The following is a 14,061-nucleotide window of genomic DNA, read 5'->3' as shown; positions in this document are numbered from 1 at the left end:
CTTTTGACTTGGTATAGAAAAGATCTAGGTGTGTCAGAGGACATCACCACTCTCTGGAAGAAATGCCTTCCACTGACTCTAAAGTAAATTAGGACTGCACCCTGGAGATACAAGCACCTTTCTCTGTAATGGGAAATGAGAGTTAGTGGAAGTATGGAGTACAGGTGTATGTATTCAGTATTTGGATCTTTTGATAAAGCAAGCAGGTAAGAAGCTCACCACTCAGATGTAAAAATTGAGGATGATTTGGCCATTAATCACAACGAAATAATAAACAGTTAAGAGTTCTATTTTTCCGTTAACTGGGGAAATGTAAAATATATTTTCAAATATTAGATACTCCATGTTGTTCAAAGCAAAGTTTTCAAGATAAGTACTCTGCACACAGCTCTTCCTGTAAAGGGAGTAAGTTGTTGCCAAAAAATGAAATGTCAATCAGATTTCATCTTTACAGTTGCAGATAACATTTTTCATATGGTCTCACGTTGTACCAGGGGAGGTTTAGATTGAACATTAGGAAAAAACCTCTTCACAGAAAGGGTTGTCAGGCATTGGAACAGGCTGCCCAGGGAAGTGCTGGAGTCACTGTCCCTGGAGGTGTTTAAAAGGCGTTTAGACGAGGTTCTTAGAGACATGGTTTAGTGCTAGATTTAGGTTGTGGTTGGACTCAATGATCCTGAGGGTCTCTTCCAACTGAAATGATTCTATGATTCTATATGTCTTGCCAACAGGTGTATCCCCAGGATGCATAAATTAACCTGAAATGAACAATGACCATCTTTTAACATGTAATACTTCTGTTGGTTTGGGTGTTTTTTGTTTTGTTTTTTCTGTAGCCAAAACTCATCACCAGGGTTAGTCTGTTTTTACAGAACACAAAATGCAGCTTCTCTGGAGTAGATCAGATCTGTACTTGAGTTGTGCAAACAGTGCAGGAGGAAAACTCGCTGTTTTGTCAACAACATGACTCTGCGAGGTAGAGGGTAATGGGACTTGAATTTGTCCATCTAAATCTATTTGTTATTGTAACAACCTGTAAGTAAGAGTTTCAAAAGTGAGCAAAATCTCTCAAGCTTTCTCTGCCTTCTTGTTTTCTTTATGGTCTTTTCATTTGTCCGTAGCAACTTAAACTGCCTTCCTTGCACATCAGTTTGCACTCCTGTCCTTGCCATCCCTCTGCTCTTGCTCCTTGGCTGCGAGGAGGGAGGAGAACAGCAGGGGACATAGCTGCTGCCTGGCCTGGCAGTTCAGCTCTTGCTCAGCTCTCTTTCATTTTTACAGCCTGCAAAAACAATTCATTTTTCTTGTCCCAGATACATAATTTGTGCTGACATTTCACCTTCTCTCCCAGTGCGGAGCACATCAAGTTAGTACTGATTCAAAAAAGGTCAACTAATGAATGAACAATGTTGTAGGTTTTTGTTTTCAGCTAAGCTAAGGTTTTCCTGACCCTGCTAAGTTTGGCTCTGGGTAGATAGTTATCGTCAGAGCTGTGGCTAAGACTTGGATCAATCATTTTTATGTACGTATGGTTATTAATTACTAGTTCTTGGATGGCATTAGCATTCTTTGCATGTCCCATGGTTTAGTTGACTGCTCTTTGGAAAAAAAGTATTTTGGTGGTTTTTGGTTTTGTTTTTATTTTTTATAAACTCTTTTATAATTTTGTTTTAGGGCCTGATCCTGGAAAAATAGCTCCTCTCTGTAGTTATCAGCAATGTGAAGAATGCTGCTTGAATTTACAGTACATATGGGTTCAAAGCTATTATGGAAATATTTATATGGATGTGTAAGGTGATGTGTGCCAGGCTGATGTTGTTTATCAGATAGCCTCTAAGGGAAGCAAGTGTAGGGAATACAGAAGATTGGATCAAAATGCCAGGTCTTCCTGTAGATGTAACAAATATCTGTCCATGTTTGGACAAGCAAGTGTGTGTAATTGAGGAGATTGGTCACAAGGTGTCACCACAGTACCGATTTTTGTCACCGTATAGCCACATCCACTTAACAAATGTAGCAACATTTGGAAATAGCCTTTGCTCTGTGAAATGCTGTAAGGAGAGTGCTCGTGTGTGTGTGTGTGTGTGACACTTTCATTCGTGGTCAAGGTGGGGAATCACATTCAATGAGGTGTGGGACCCTACAGAGACTTGTGTAATTCAGGCTTGAGTGGGATCTCTGCCTTTCACTGTGCAGTTGGTGTTGCTTCATTTGTTTATATTACTTGGCTGTTACTTGCATACAGTGTACATCACCTTCTGTCACAGTGGGAGGAACTTTAAAGTCATGTGTGGTTTTTATTATTATTATTGTATGTTAACCAATTAATTTTTAGGAAGCTTTCTGATATAGAAATGAATTGATACAGAAATTCTCGTATCATTTATAGAAAAGCCTCGTCTGAGTAAGAAATACTTAATGATGTTGCTTCCCTCACCTCTTCAAATGCATAGACTCTTTTATAGCAGAAGGATATCTTCATACTTATGATAAATACTTCAGTAGGGTGGACCTAAACTTTCTAGCTTGTTAAGTAAACTCTTAAGCAAAGGTGGAGTTCTCGGTGCTTAACAACTTTAGCATTATCAGTAGCTGTTTTGCTGATCTTGTGTCTTAAATTCCCTCTTGTATGCACACACAGTCACTCACTCTGTTAAGGCGGGAGAATCTGGCCTTTCAAAAAGCATTAGAAATAACTTCTGTGGAAACATTAAAGCTTGTGACCAATATGTGCTCTTGTGTACACACACCCACACACACACTCAGTGCATGGTCACTGTTTTGCCTGGGTGGGGCAGGAGGGTAGAGAAGAATTAAAACCTGAAGAAACTGAGAAATGCACAGGGTGGGTGTGCATTAGATTGTCTCTGTGGCAGAAAGAAAGGCATTGACACTTCTTCCAGTCTCTGAAATGGCAAAAGGCTGGAAGCAGAAAGCCGGCAAAAGGCTGGAAGCAGCCAGCAAAGGCACAAAATTGGAGGAGGCACTTTTAAAATTTTTATTAAATTCTTTCTTCATGACTGGCTTGGTTGGTTTTGTTTGGGTTTGGGGGTGGGTTGTTTGTTTGTTTTCTTCAGTATGTCTACTTGTCATATCCTTAATCAAGACATGGCTTAGCTAGCATTTTGTCCAAACTTTAAATGTACACAGAAGCTCTTCCAAGGAGGCTCATGTAGTTTCTGTCTCTGTGCCTATATCTGGGTAGGTCAGAGATCAGAGAAATGCTGACATTAGAATCATAGAGTCATTTTGGTTGGAAGAGACCCTCAAGATGATTGAGTCCAACCGTAATGTAACTCTGGCACTGAACCACGTCCCTAAGAGCCACATCTGTACGTCTTTTAAACAGCTCCAGGGATGGTGACTCCACTGCTTCCCTGGGCAGCCTGTTCTAGTGTCTGACAACCCTTTCTGTGAAGAAATTGTTCCCAGTATCCAATCTGAACCTCCTCTGGCACAACCCAAGGACATTTCATCTCATATGACCACCTGCCACTTGGGAGAAGAGACTAGCACCCTCTATGCTGCAACCTCCTTTCAGATAGCTTCAGAGAGTGATAGGGTTTCCCCTCAGCCACCTCCTCTCCAGGCCGAACAGCCCCACAATATCTTGTTGTAATAGTCAGCTATATGAATTTGACAGCTCATTTTGCACCACAGGGTGGGGTGGAGGACACGGTGAGAGTACAGCTTAAACTTTGCCTGACTGTTGGGGTTTTTTTCTTGCTTTTTTAGGTGAAACATGGAACCCATTGAAGTTGCACTACCAACTACGAAATGTCCGTGAACGGTTAGCTAAAAATCTAGTGGAAAAAGGTGTACTGACAACAGAGAAACAGAACTTCCTTCTTTTTGACATGACTACACACCCTCTCACCAACAACAATATCAAGCAGCGCCTCATCAAGAAGGTTCAGGAAGCAGTTCTTGACAAATGGGTGAATGACCCTCACCGCATGGACAAGCGCTTGCTGGCACTGGTTTATTTAGCCCATGCTTCAGATGTTCTGGAGAACGCTTTTGCCCCTCTTTTGGATGAGCAGTATGATTTAGCCACAAAGAGAGTGCGGCAGCTTCTGGATTTAGACCCTGAGGTTGAATGTATGAAAGCCAACACGAATGAGGTTCTGTGGGCTGTTGTAGCAGCTTTCACAAAATAACTGCATTCAGACTGAAGTATTCTCCTTTCATGTAAACCAGTTGTTTCTCTTCTATTGACTATTCATGTTTTTCTGTAATTTGTACCTTCTTACATGATGAATCGGCTCTTGTTTAATGGGAATTATAAGTGGCGTATTCACTCCTTCTCTGTGTATCTGTATACAGCATTCTCCTAGTACAAGAGACCTTCCTGTTTAAAAACAACAGAAAAAACTTTTACTGCCATATTGGCATTCCATTTCCTATTAAGTTTGAGTTATCTGAAATACTTTGTTTAATCTATTTTTCATCTCACTGTTATTGAAGTGGTTTAACATGGAAAGAACCTCACGGAGAGAATGTGCATGCAGTTGGGACCACTAGTCTCAGCCGACACAGATGTGTGCATGCATCAATGCTTCTGCAGTACAATTCATAACAGATTAAAAAGGGCCTTTTAAAATCACCAAAGCTACATGTTGGAAGTGTCTGTCAGGACATTTTATACACAGATGTTGTTTCAATTATATCTAACAGAATTACTTAAAAAGCGAAAATGCCATTAAGCAGCTTTGTCAATAGTTCCTGTAAAATGCCCTGTAAATTTTACTTTCCGTGCAAGTCTCTTGTGTACTTATATTTTCATTAGAACGATAGCTGAGTCATAAGGCTAGTATAGAAAGGTCCAATTGTTTCATAAACCAGTTTTGGGAGGGGATACATTCCGTTATACTGTATATATAGTTCAAATTGTATATTAACAATATACATCCCCATCTTAGTATTTTGCAAGATCTACTTAGTTGTACACCTGGTGCCCCTTATTTGCTGTCAGCCATTGCCATTCGATGCAAAGAAAGGCGTCCTGTAACGAGCATGTATGTGAAAGCTGTTTTGTTCCCAGTGTCCACAGAGTTTGCCATCCAGGTATTCTCAGTCTATGTATTGCCTTTAGTAATTAGTGTACGGAAAGAGACTGCTTTCTATCATTGTTTATAGTATTTCCGCACCCCCCTCTTCATCGAAGAGGCTCATGACCAGTACAATTCTTAGGTGCAGTTTTAAATTTTGTACACAAATTAATGTTTGTCTCTTAAACCTTATAACCTGTTTTACACTTTAAAAACAAAAAGTCAGTCCTAGCAGGTGTTGCATGTAAATGGTTAGCAAGTAATGACTGCAGTTCAGATGACAAAAGATTTCTGTATGGGACGCTCTGCTATATTTCAATTTTTTACGTACAATTATGCCGATTAGCACACTATTGTAAAAAAATATATAAAGAACTTGGCCTTTTTAAGATTTATTGCCTCTTTGCCACTGCTTGTTATCTCCCATTGGTTTCACGGTATAAATATTCTGCATTGAAAAAATTGAGCATCGATTTGTATTTTTTCTTTCCTCATAACAATGCAGATTTATAGTGGGGCTTACCGGTGTTTAGAAACTTCTTTGGTTAATATTCAGAGCAAGAATACTAGATGGTGTATAACTGTAGAGTTGAAATTTAAGGGAACCCTTAATCTGTATACTAGCTTTTTACCTACAGTAAATAAACTATGATCTTGAAAGTGCCTGAAACAGAGCAAGCATGTCATTTTTATTTTTTTGTTGCTAATTAGAAAGGTTTAATTGCTTAACTCAAAGCTTTAGTGAATATTCTTCTTATTAGAAAGGGAGAGTTTATATTAAGTAGATCAAACTGACCTAATCATTGGTGTGGCTCAGACCTGCAGGATTCATGGCTGAGTCAGTGAGTTTGTCAGAGAGCAGCTGTGCCTGCCCTGGGGAGACCTCTTGTCTTGAGCACAACTCCACAGCCTCATCTGTGACTGGACTTACAGTTTTGCTCTTCATTTTCTATCATTTAGATGCTTAAGTAGCTGACTTTAAAATACAACCTAAATTCATCATACCTATATAACCTTTTTTAAATAAAGGGTTTTTTAATGGTCCTTAACATTTAATGGCACACTGTTCTTTCAGTTCTTAAATGCTGTTTCTTTAGAAAAATGGAATTAAAAGTATATTGTAAGATATTTCAAACTGGTTTACAAATAAAAAGACAGTGTTCTGTCAGTTGTAAGATGCCGTGTTTAAAACTTTGAGGAGCTTGGGCATGAACTTCGGATGTTTTCTTTTAAACATTTCAAAATGTGACTGCTTTAAGTGGAGGAAAAATGAAAGTTGCCATCTTGCTCTCATATTTCACAGCTTATAAAATACTTGCTGTACTTGATAGTATATGCTAACTCTGCTTTCATTGTCTCGTGCTGCTGTGATCTGTTTTCTCATTTTCTGTTGCTCTTTGAGAGGAGAGAAAAGTAATTAGGTGGAAAGGTCAGAAAAATAGTGACGTATTCAGGAGCAAGTTAAGTGCACAAAACTCTTAAAATTACTTTGAAAATTTAAGCTACTTGAAACATGCTTCAGGCTGAAAGTATCTTTCATAGTCCCTTTTCTGTCCTCTCAGCTCCATTCTGTATATTCTGTGTTCCTGCTGTTTTCGTGTTAGGTTGTGGAGGATATTGGAGTTTTGTCACCCTTGCAGCCAACATGGTTTCAAAGAAATCACCCTTTAATCCCCTCTGGAAAGAGGCTGGGTTCATTTTCTTTTTTTTCCTTTTTTAAATTTCATTTTATTTTTTCCACAGAGAAAATAACTGCCTACAGTATTTACCAGATTTATTTTGCTTAGAGATAGAACCTCTTTCTGTGATGGGGATAGTTTCTACTGGGGGTGGCAAAGCACTTTGATGCAAGTAATGAAGGTTTTGTGAAGAGCGACTGTCTTTTGCTGGACTACCTGGTAGAAGCCCGAATGTGCCAGGGAAATAGATGAGCTTTTGGAGTCTTGAGTCCTATATTGTGCTTTAAAAAGCCCAAAGCTTCACCAGAGCTACCAGACCTTGCATCTAACAAGGAAGGTAAGTTTAGTAGGATTTAGCAAACATCCCCGCTTTTGTTGCTGTTTCAGGTTCTAATAAAATGGTTAAGCATGGGAGACAGCTTTGTTGTGATAAGATTCAGGTACCCTTCTTCCCATTAGCTGCTGCTGCAGCTCACGAACACCTGGAGACCTGGGTTTAAGACACTTTTGGCTGCTCCGAGTCCTCAGCTCTCAATGTCTGCTTAAAGTGAAGATGGCTGTCCATAGCCTGAACTTGAACGCGTGCCTCAAGGAAGAACATACGCTATTCAGGGATCCATTCTTTTAAAACAAACTTTCAAGTTAATGTCAAAACCAAGACTTTGGAAGTTAAATGCCCAAGCAGTAAATATATATATGTGTGTGTATATATATACACACGTGTGTGTGTGTATATATATATTTACAGTCCTTGAGATTTACATCCTTTCCTGTGTTTCTAGAGGTGATGCTACAGTGCTGTATGGGATGCTAGTGGAACCTGTGTGCTATACAAGATGCTTTTGAGGTGAAAGGTTTCATCTGTTTTTCTATGAAATTGGCTATAAAAGGCTGGTGACTGAGTGCTCATGTGTTCATGCCCATTTCTCCTGCAAAGTGAAGATGCATATAAACTGATGTGTTCTCTGTGAACTGAACTGAATCTGTACTGAAACAAAATAAAGCACCCTTTCAACTGTCAGCTGCAAGTGGTTACTGTGTATCACATGCATGCAATACCTAAATGATTTTTTTTTAAAAATTTGCTAAGTAATTTCCAGTTTTTTTCTGAGGCTCTGGTCTTTACCAGTTTGGGAAATAGAAGATTTCCATCAAAGCCTCAGTTCTGCCTCAGCTGGGCTTCAGGCACTTCAGGTAGTCAAAGCCTCTTATGTCCTGGTTTCCACTGTTGTCCATCTCTATATCGAAGGGGGTTTCCACCTTCAGAGAAGTACAAAATTCTTAGAAAAGTAACTAACTTATTATATGGTAATGATGTATACAACACTTTAATTACTCAGGAAATGAGATGCTGTCAACTGCTTTGGAAGTGTGGAATATAAAGTGTGACTTCAGGTGTTTGTAGGAGGTGGCCTTCTTGGGCGGGAGGGGAGGCTCTTTGGATGGGGAAGAAGCATGGTCAGACATGCTGCCTATGTTAATCTTTGAAAAAGATCTGGACTTTCCTCCTGTTGGGTCTTGTTTTCTCCTGCCTACAAAGCAGCAGCAGGAAGCCTGTGAAAAGCTGGCGGTAGGAAATGCCTTCTGACTCGGGAGGGAAAAGCTTCTGTAGGAAAGGAGAAGAAAGGGTGCTTCCTAAGGCAGCAGAAATTAATAGGGGAAGAAATGCTGATGAGCAGTAGCTTTTTGGGTCTTTGTCCCCACTACCTTTCTGTATTGAAAAACAATTTGCTGTTTTGGCTTTTTTCTCTCTCGATTTTGGCCCCTGGTTTTATCTCTTTCTTCCCTTTTCCCTGTTGCTCGATGACTTCCTCTGTCATGCTCATGGAGTTGTCCTGATCTCCAGCATTAGGTGTTTCCAGTCTTGCCTTTTTATTACTAACATTTGTTTTGGCTTTCAATTTTACAGTCAACTTGAGCTTGACTCTCCTGTATGCTATCCTCAGAGTCACTTTCCCCTCTGCTTCAATTCCTTGCTGATGCCTTCTTCAACAAATGCTACCTGCTTCAGTGACTGAACTGAAGCAGCTGGGCACCTGCTACAGTTTATAACAAGTGTTTTGTTAAGGTGAACGAAGTCTGATGTTAATTTACCTTGAAACTGCTCTTTGCCTCCTTCAAAAGCCAGCTGTTGTCCATGTAGCAGGGAGGACTTTGCAGCCAAGGGTGGTGATTTCGCCAGTTCTCTAATGTGAGTAGATCTTGTTCCTGAGCCAGTGCTCTAAGAACTTCCTTTCTCTTCCTCAAGCTTTTGCTACAGTGAGGGTGTTATATTCAAGAGTGATTTTTCCCTTTAGGGCTCTCTGTTTGTTAAAAAAAAAAAAAAAGAAAAAGTTTGTTTTGCAACTCAAAAAAGCATCTTCATTTGACCATTTTTTAAATGGAATTTGTAGATGCTTAAATTATTCGGAGGGTTCTTTACTTCTATTTAATTTGATTTAAAGAACTAAGTAGGAGTAGAAAGAGGCACAGATGTGATCACACAAGCTGCTTTCCTGGCAAAATAGACTCAAATATTTTAGTTTTTTATTTTTGCTTTCTTGACTCCCAATACATGATTCACTTCGTTCCCATCTAGTGGATCTGATGTCTGCTCAGAAAGGATTTGCCATCATGTCGTGCACTAGTTCTTTAGGATTTATCATGTGTTGACCTTTCCTTTTATACATTTATTCAAATCTTGGGTGTTGGGGTTTTTGGTTTGAGGTTGTTGTGGTGGGGTGTTTTTGTTTGGTTTTTTTTGTTTGGGTTGTTTGGTTTGTTTGTGGTTTTGTGTTGTTTTATTTCCTCCCTTTGCCCTGGGATTGATCTCATGGGTAGGTGTTAGGAGAAAGTTTTGGTGGTTGTAAAGTGAAATGACAGGCAGTTCATGAGCTTGCTTTGCCATTGCCAGGACATCTTTATAGGTCCTTCCTTATTTTGTGTCTGTTTAAATGAAACCAAAGTATGTCTCAAACAGCTTTTGTTATAAAATCCTGCTCTGACCCCTTAAGCTCCGGGGAACTCAGTTACTTCTGAAAACATAATAAGATTTAGCTAAGTCATGTATGTTTTGCAGTGCTAAACAGAACAATGCCTACACACCATTAAAAATCTCAGACCCTGTATTCAGAGGACTTGCGGAAATAATTTAGCAAAACCAGTTTCTTTCTCCAAGCAGCAACCTTTCAGTAACCCACCTCAGGTATGACACTAAGCAGAGCCCCTGATGGAGAAATGCTGGTCCCTGAACAAAAACTGGTCCAAGGGAGCTTCCTCTCCTGGAAAGGTCTGAGATTTCTGAGGCCGTTAATCTTATGCAATGTTCTTAATGAGCTTTTTGAAAATATCTTGTATGGATACTCTTTTCCCCCTGGTCAAAGTGGGGTTAGCGGTGGGCCAGGGGCTGGGAAGACTTGCTGCCCACCGGGCAAGGTGGGAGCTGCTCTCCATCCAGGCAGGCCATGAACTGTAGTAGCCATGATAGACCGGAGCATCTTCTCCCAGAGGGTGCTCTCTCAGTGATCCCACCCTGTGTGTGTGCCAAGGACACCTTTGGAGGCCTAAGACTTAATCTGAGCATGGCGAAGGGGACTGGGGAGCTGTGTGTTGAGGGGTCTGGCTGGTGCCCACCAGTCAGCACCCTGCAGATGTGTCTGGGGCTGTGCTTGTGCCTGCGTGGGAGAGGAACAGCCGGCTGTTCACGAGGGTTTCAGTCATCCAGGAAAACACCACGTCATGCGGGTGAGCGGTTGTGCTTGGAACAAGGGAGTGCGTGTGACCTTCTTTAAACTCGAATATGTACAAATAAAACAGGCCTGAAATAAAATGCAATTGTAAACACATTTGGAGTAAAAGCTGAGGTCTGTTTGTTGGATACGTTGCAAACAGGAAATGGAGCTAAATTCACTGCATTAATAAATGCCTTGCTGCAAATATGCTGCCTGATGTTAGGCACTAGATATTGAGAGCTTCCTTCTGAGATCCAGCTGAAGATTTAAAGGCATTTTAATATAGCCAAAGCTGAGACACTCAGCCAAAGACATGCAGAATCCCTTCTGTATGACCAGCAGAATTTGTACACTGAACTTATAGACATTTAAACTAACTTCTTACATTTTTCTTTAAGAGGAAACAAAGTCATTTTTTGGTCATACTAAAGTATCCCCTTTTTTTTTTTTTTTTTTCCCCTTCTGTGGAGAATGGACAGGACCTGCTGTCAGGATCACATATGAGTGACAGTCAGCACAAGGGTTAAGGATTTGTGAGCCGTGAACAGCAGAAATGTCTGGCACTTTTTCATTTACTCTGCACAGTGATGGAGAGACATGACCATTACTGCAGCCTTAATTGAAGCATATCTTCAGAAGGCGATTGCTTAGAAGATAACTAGATTTACAAGCAGGTTGGTGACGATCTTGCTTGTAGCATGTCTTGCAGGTTATGTTCATCAGTGCACAGAAAGGAGTCAGAAAGCTGAGAGCTCACCCCATGGGCTTACAGTAATGAACAGGGTTTGAGTCTGCTTGGTCCTCAGCCCTTTGGTTGTACAGTCAAATGAGTCTCGGCTCTCCCACATCAGTGTCTCTGAGCTGCTTGGGGCTTTGCAGATTTGCCTCTTGCCATTTCAGGTGTGCAGCCAACTCTCAAGGCTGCCCTGGCAGCTTGTCTCTTCTCCAAAGGCTGGGAGCCCCATGCCCTGGAGCTTCCTGAGCTCAGCTCTTGAGATCTAAAGGTTCACTAAGGAGCTGCACAGATGCTGTTGCCAGATGAGGCAGCCCGTACTGAGCACCGTGGGTCCATTGATGAGTGAGGGAGACAACCAAGTGACAGCAAATATGGAAAATGCCGATGTACTCTCCTTTCCCTGAAATGAAGCTTGGTGTGTGACCCGGCAGCTTGGGCTGGTGGGAGGTGGCAGGAGCAGAGACTGCTCAGAGAGGCTGGATGTACACAGATCCACAGAGCTGGATGGGATTCACCCCAAGGGGCTGAGAGTAATAGCGAGATTCAGCTAGGAAAGATCACAGTGGCTCGGGGAAGTCATGAAGACTGCGCCAGTGTTGTGCCCATCTTTGACATATACAACAGGATAAAATCAGCCTTGTCTCACGTCCTGGGCAAGTGCAGGAAGCACAACTTCTTGAGACCACTTCCAGACGTGTAACAGGGCAGGATGGTACTAGGAAATGTTCAAAGATTTATGAAGCACAAATTGGGCCATGGCAAATATGCTGCCTTCTGTGATGAAACGTCTGGCTCTGGGGATAGGAGGTGCAGTGGATATAAGACTACTTGGCTTCAGGAAGGCTTTCAACACCATCTCTACAGCACTTGTGGAAAGAAGCTGTGGAAGTATGGGCTGGAAGACTGGACTGTTGGATGAAGTGAAAATTGGATGGACCACTGGGCTCCAGTAGTAGACCAAGGCTAATATTGTTCAGTAGCATCACCAGCTACCTACATGAAAAGAGAAGGTTCATCCTCGTTGTGGATAATAATAAGTAAAAGGAAAGTGGCTGGCATGTCAAATGGAAGAGCCTCAATTCAGAGGGCCGCAGAAAAACTGGAAACAGGGACAACAGGCATCTGAGGAAATTAAGTAAGAAATGCAGAGTCTAGTGCCCAGGGTGGAAAAAACCAATGTACTGGTGCAAGCTGGAAGCCAAGTGGAAGTGGCGCTGCTGGAAAGGACATGGACCATGTCGAATATAAGCCACTGTGACACTTTCATCACAATAAGAAGATAAGCAGTAGTTAGAGAGAAGATTTTAGCCACTTCTTCCCTCCACTGGAGATCTTGTCTACATCTGGAATACCATGTCCAGCTTTGTGTCTCTTGGTTCAAAAGAATGTTCAGAAAATAGGGTCCAGCAAAGGGTTCCCATCAGGATGGTCATGGATCTGGGGGACACGGACTACAAGAAGAGGTAGAGGGAGTTCGGTTTGTTTAATTCGGGGAAGAGAAGGCCTAGTGCTCCATAACTACTTGGTGGGGGGATGAGTTACAAAAATAACAGGGACTGACTGTTCTTGGTAGCAGTAGATAATATACCAGTTGGCAAAAGCATCAAACTGCACCTTTGGAGTTTCAAATCAGACTTCAGGAAAACTTCCTCGCTAGTAGCGTAGTGCAGCCCTGGGGCAGACTAACCTGAGGTGTTGTGGTATCTCCATCCTTGGAGGTCTTACACACTTGTCTAGACAAAGCCCCAGCTGACCGGATCCAGTGTTGGCAAAAACCCCACTCCAAGTGGGAGGTTGAGCTAGATGACCTCCAAAGGTCTTCCTCAGCTAACATTTCTGTAATGCTGCAATCAGCTTCATTGCTTTGACTGAGACAGCTAAGTTAGATACTCCAACAAGCTTCCCGCACAACAGGCTGGTCGAACAAGAGAGGGGAGAGACTGGGAAATAGAGGGGTGGTCTGCTCTTTTTGTATTTGAGCAGAAGGGAAGCAGTCCTTCCAATATTATTCAGCTTTGTCCTGAATGCCCCAAAATTTTACACGATAGAAACATTCGGTTCTTTCGTGGGAGTGGGTTTAGATGCAGATTTTTAATGTCTAATTTAACTGACAGACTGGAGATATTGCCAGCCGAGCTGCCAGAATCAACATTTCTTTTGCAAGACAATGTCAGTATCAGGCAGATAATGCACCAAGGTTGTCTCATCCAGGCAGCAAACCCCAAGGAAGGCACCAGACCTGCCTGTAGTATGGGATTGGGGTGAGATGGGGAGGGGGAGAAGCTCTGCACCTCTGACCACTGCTGTCAAAATAGCTCAGGCTGAGAGGGTTTTTTTGAGCTCCTGCAAAGTCATGCAAGTCCACGAGTGCTATTTATAAAGTTGTTTCATGACTTTAAGCATTAAGGAAAAGCTCCTTATTACGAATAGTTCTGTTAAACAAAAAGAGGAGAGAAACTATTTTGCAAACTCATTAATTTCTGAGATATTTTCAGAAAACACGTATACCTGTCACTTTCTTCAAAGACAGGATTACATATCTGCACCGGTGAAATACTTGCCTTTCCTAATTAATACCTATCCATATTTATGAATGAATATCAAGGAACTTTTTGGTGCAGCATGAACTTGTGTTCCCTGCAGGGATCTCTCCTGCTCTACCAGTCTGTACAGTAGGAAACTCTCTCATTTGCACTGTGGTGTTCAGCATAGGTTCTTGTAATCTCTTATTTTTCAGTTCAACCTCATTTATGTCCAATAAACAAACTGCCACCTCCATCCAGCCTCCCTCAGGAAGAGAAGAAAACTAATGTCGCTCCAGAAATGAACAGCCAGAGCATCCACGAAAAACTGCCTTTTGTTATTCCACTGTGAGGAGAAACAGC

General features: G+C 41.6%; 1 protein-coding gene across 1 annotated transcript in view; it reads left to right on the top strand.

Moving 5' to 3' along the window:
* GOLPH3 (golgi phosphoprotein 3) overlaps nt 1–5,721 on the top strand; it is a 33,056-nt gene extending 27,335 nt beyond the window's left edge. Inside the window, exon 4 of the mRNA XM_065657464.1 lies at nt 3,736–5,721. Within this exon, the coding sequence (XP_065513536.1) occupies nt 3,736–4,160 (425 nt within the window). The 3' untranslated portion in view covers nt 4,161–5,721. The remainder of the gene's footprint in view (nt 1–3,735) is intronic.
* Nucleotides 5,722–14,061: the final 8,340 nt, after the last annotated feature.

This window comes from Caloenas nicobarica, chromosome Z, assembly GCF_036013445.1.
Source record: "Caloenas nicobarica isolate bCalNic1 chromosome Z, bCalNic1.hap1, whole genome shotgun sequence".
Taxonomy (NCBI): Eukaryota; Metazoa; Chordata; class Aves; order Columbiformes; family Columbidae; genus Caloenas; species Caloenas nicobarica.
Note: the sequence above shows the minus strand (reverse complement) of the source record. Positions and strands in the feature narration are given on the sequence as shown.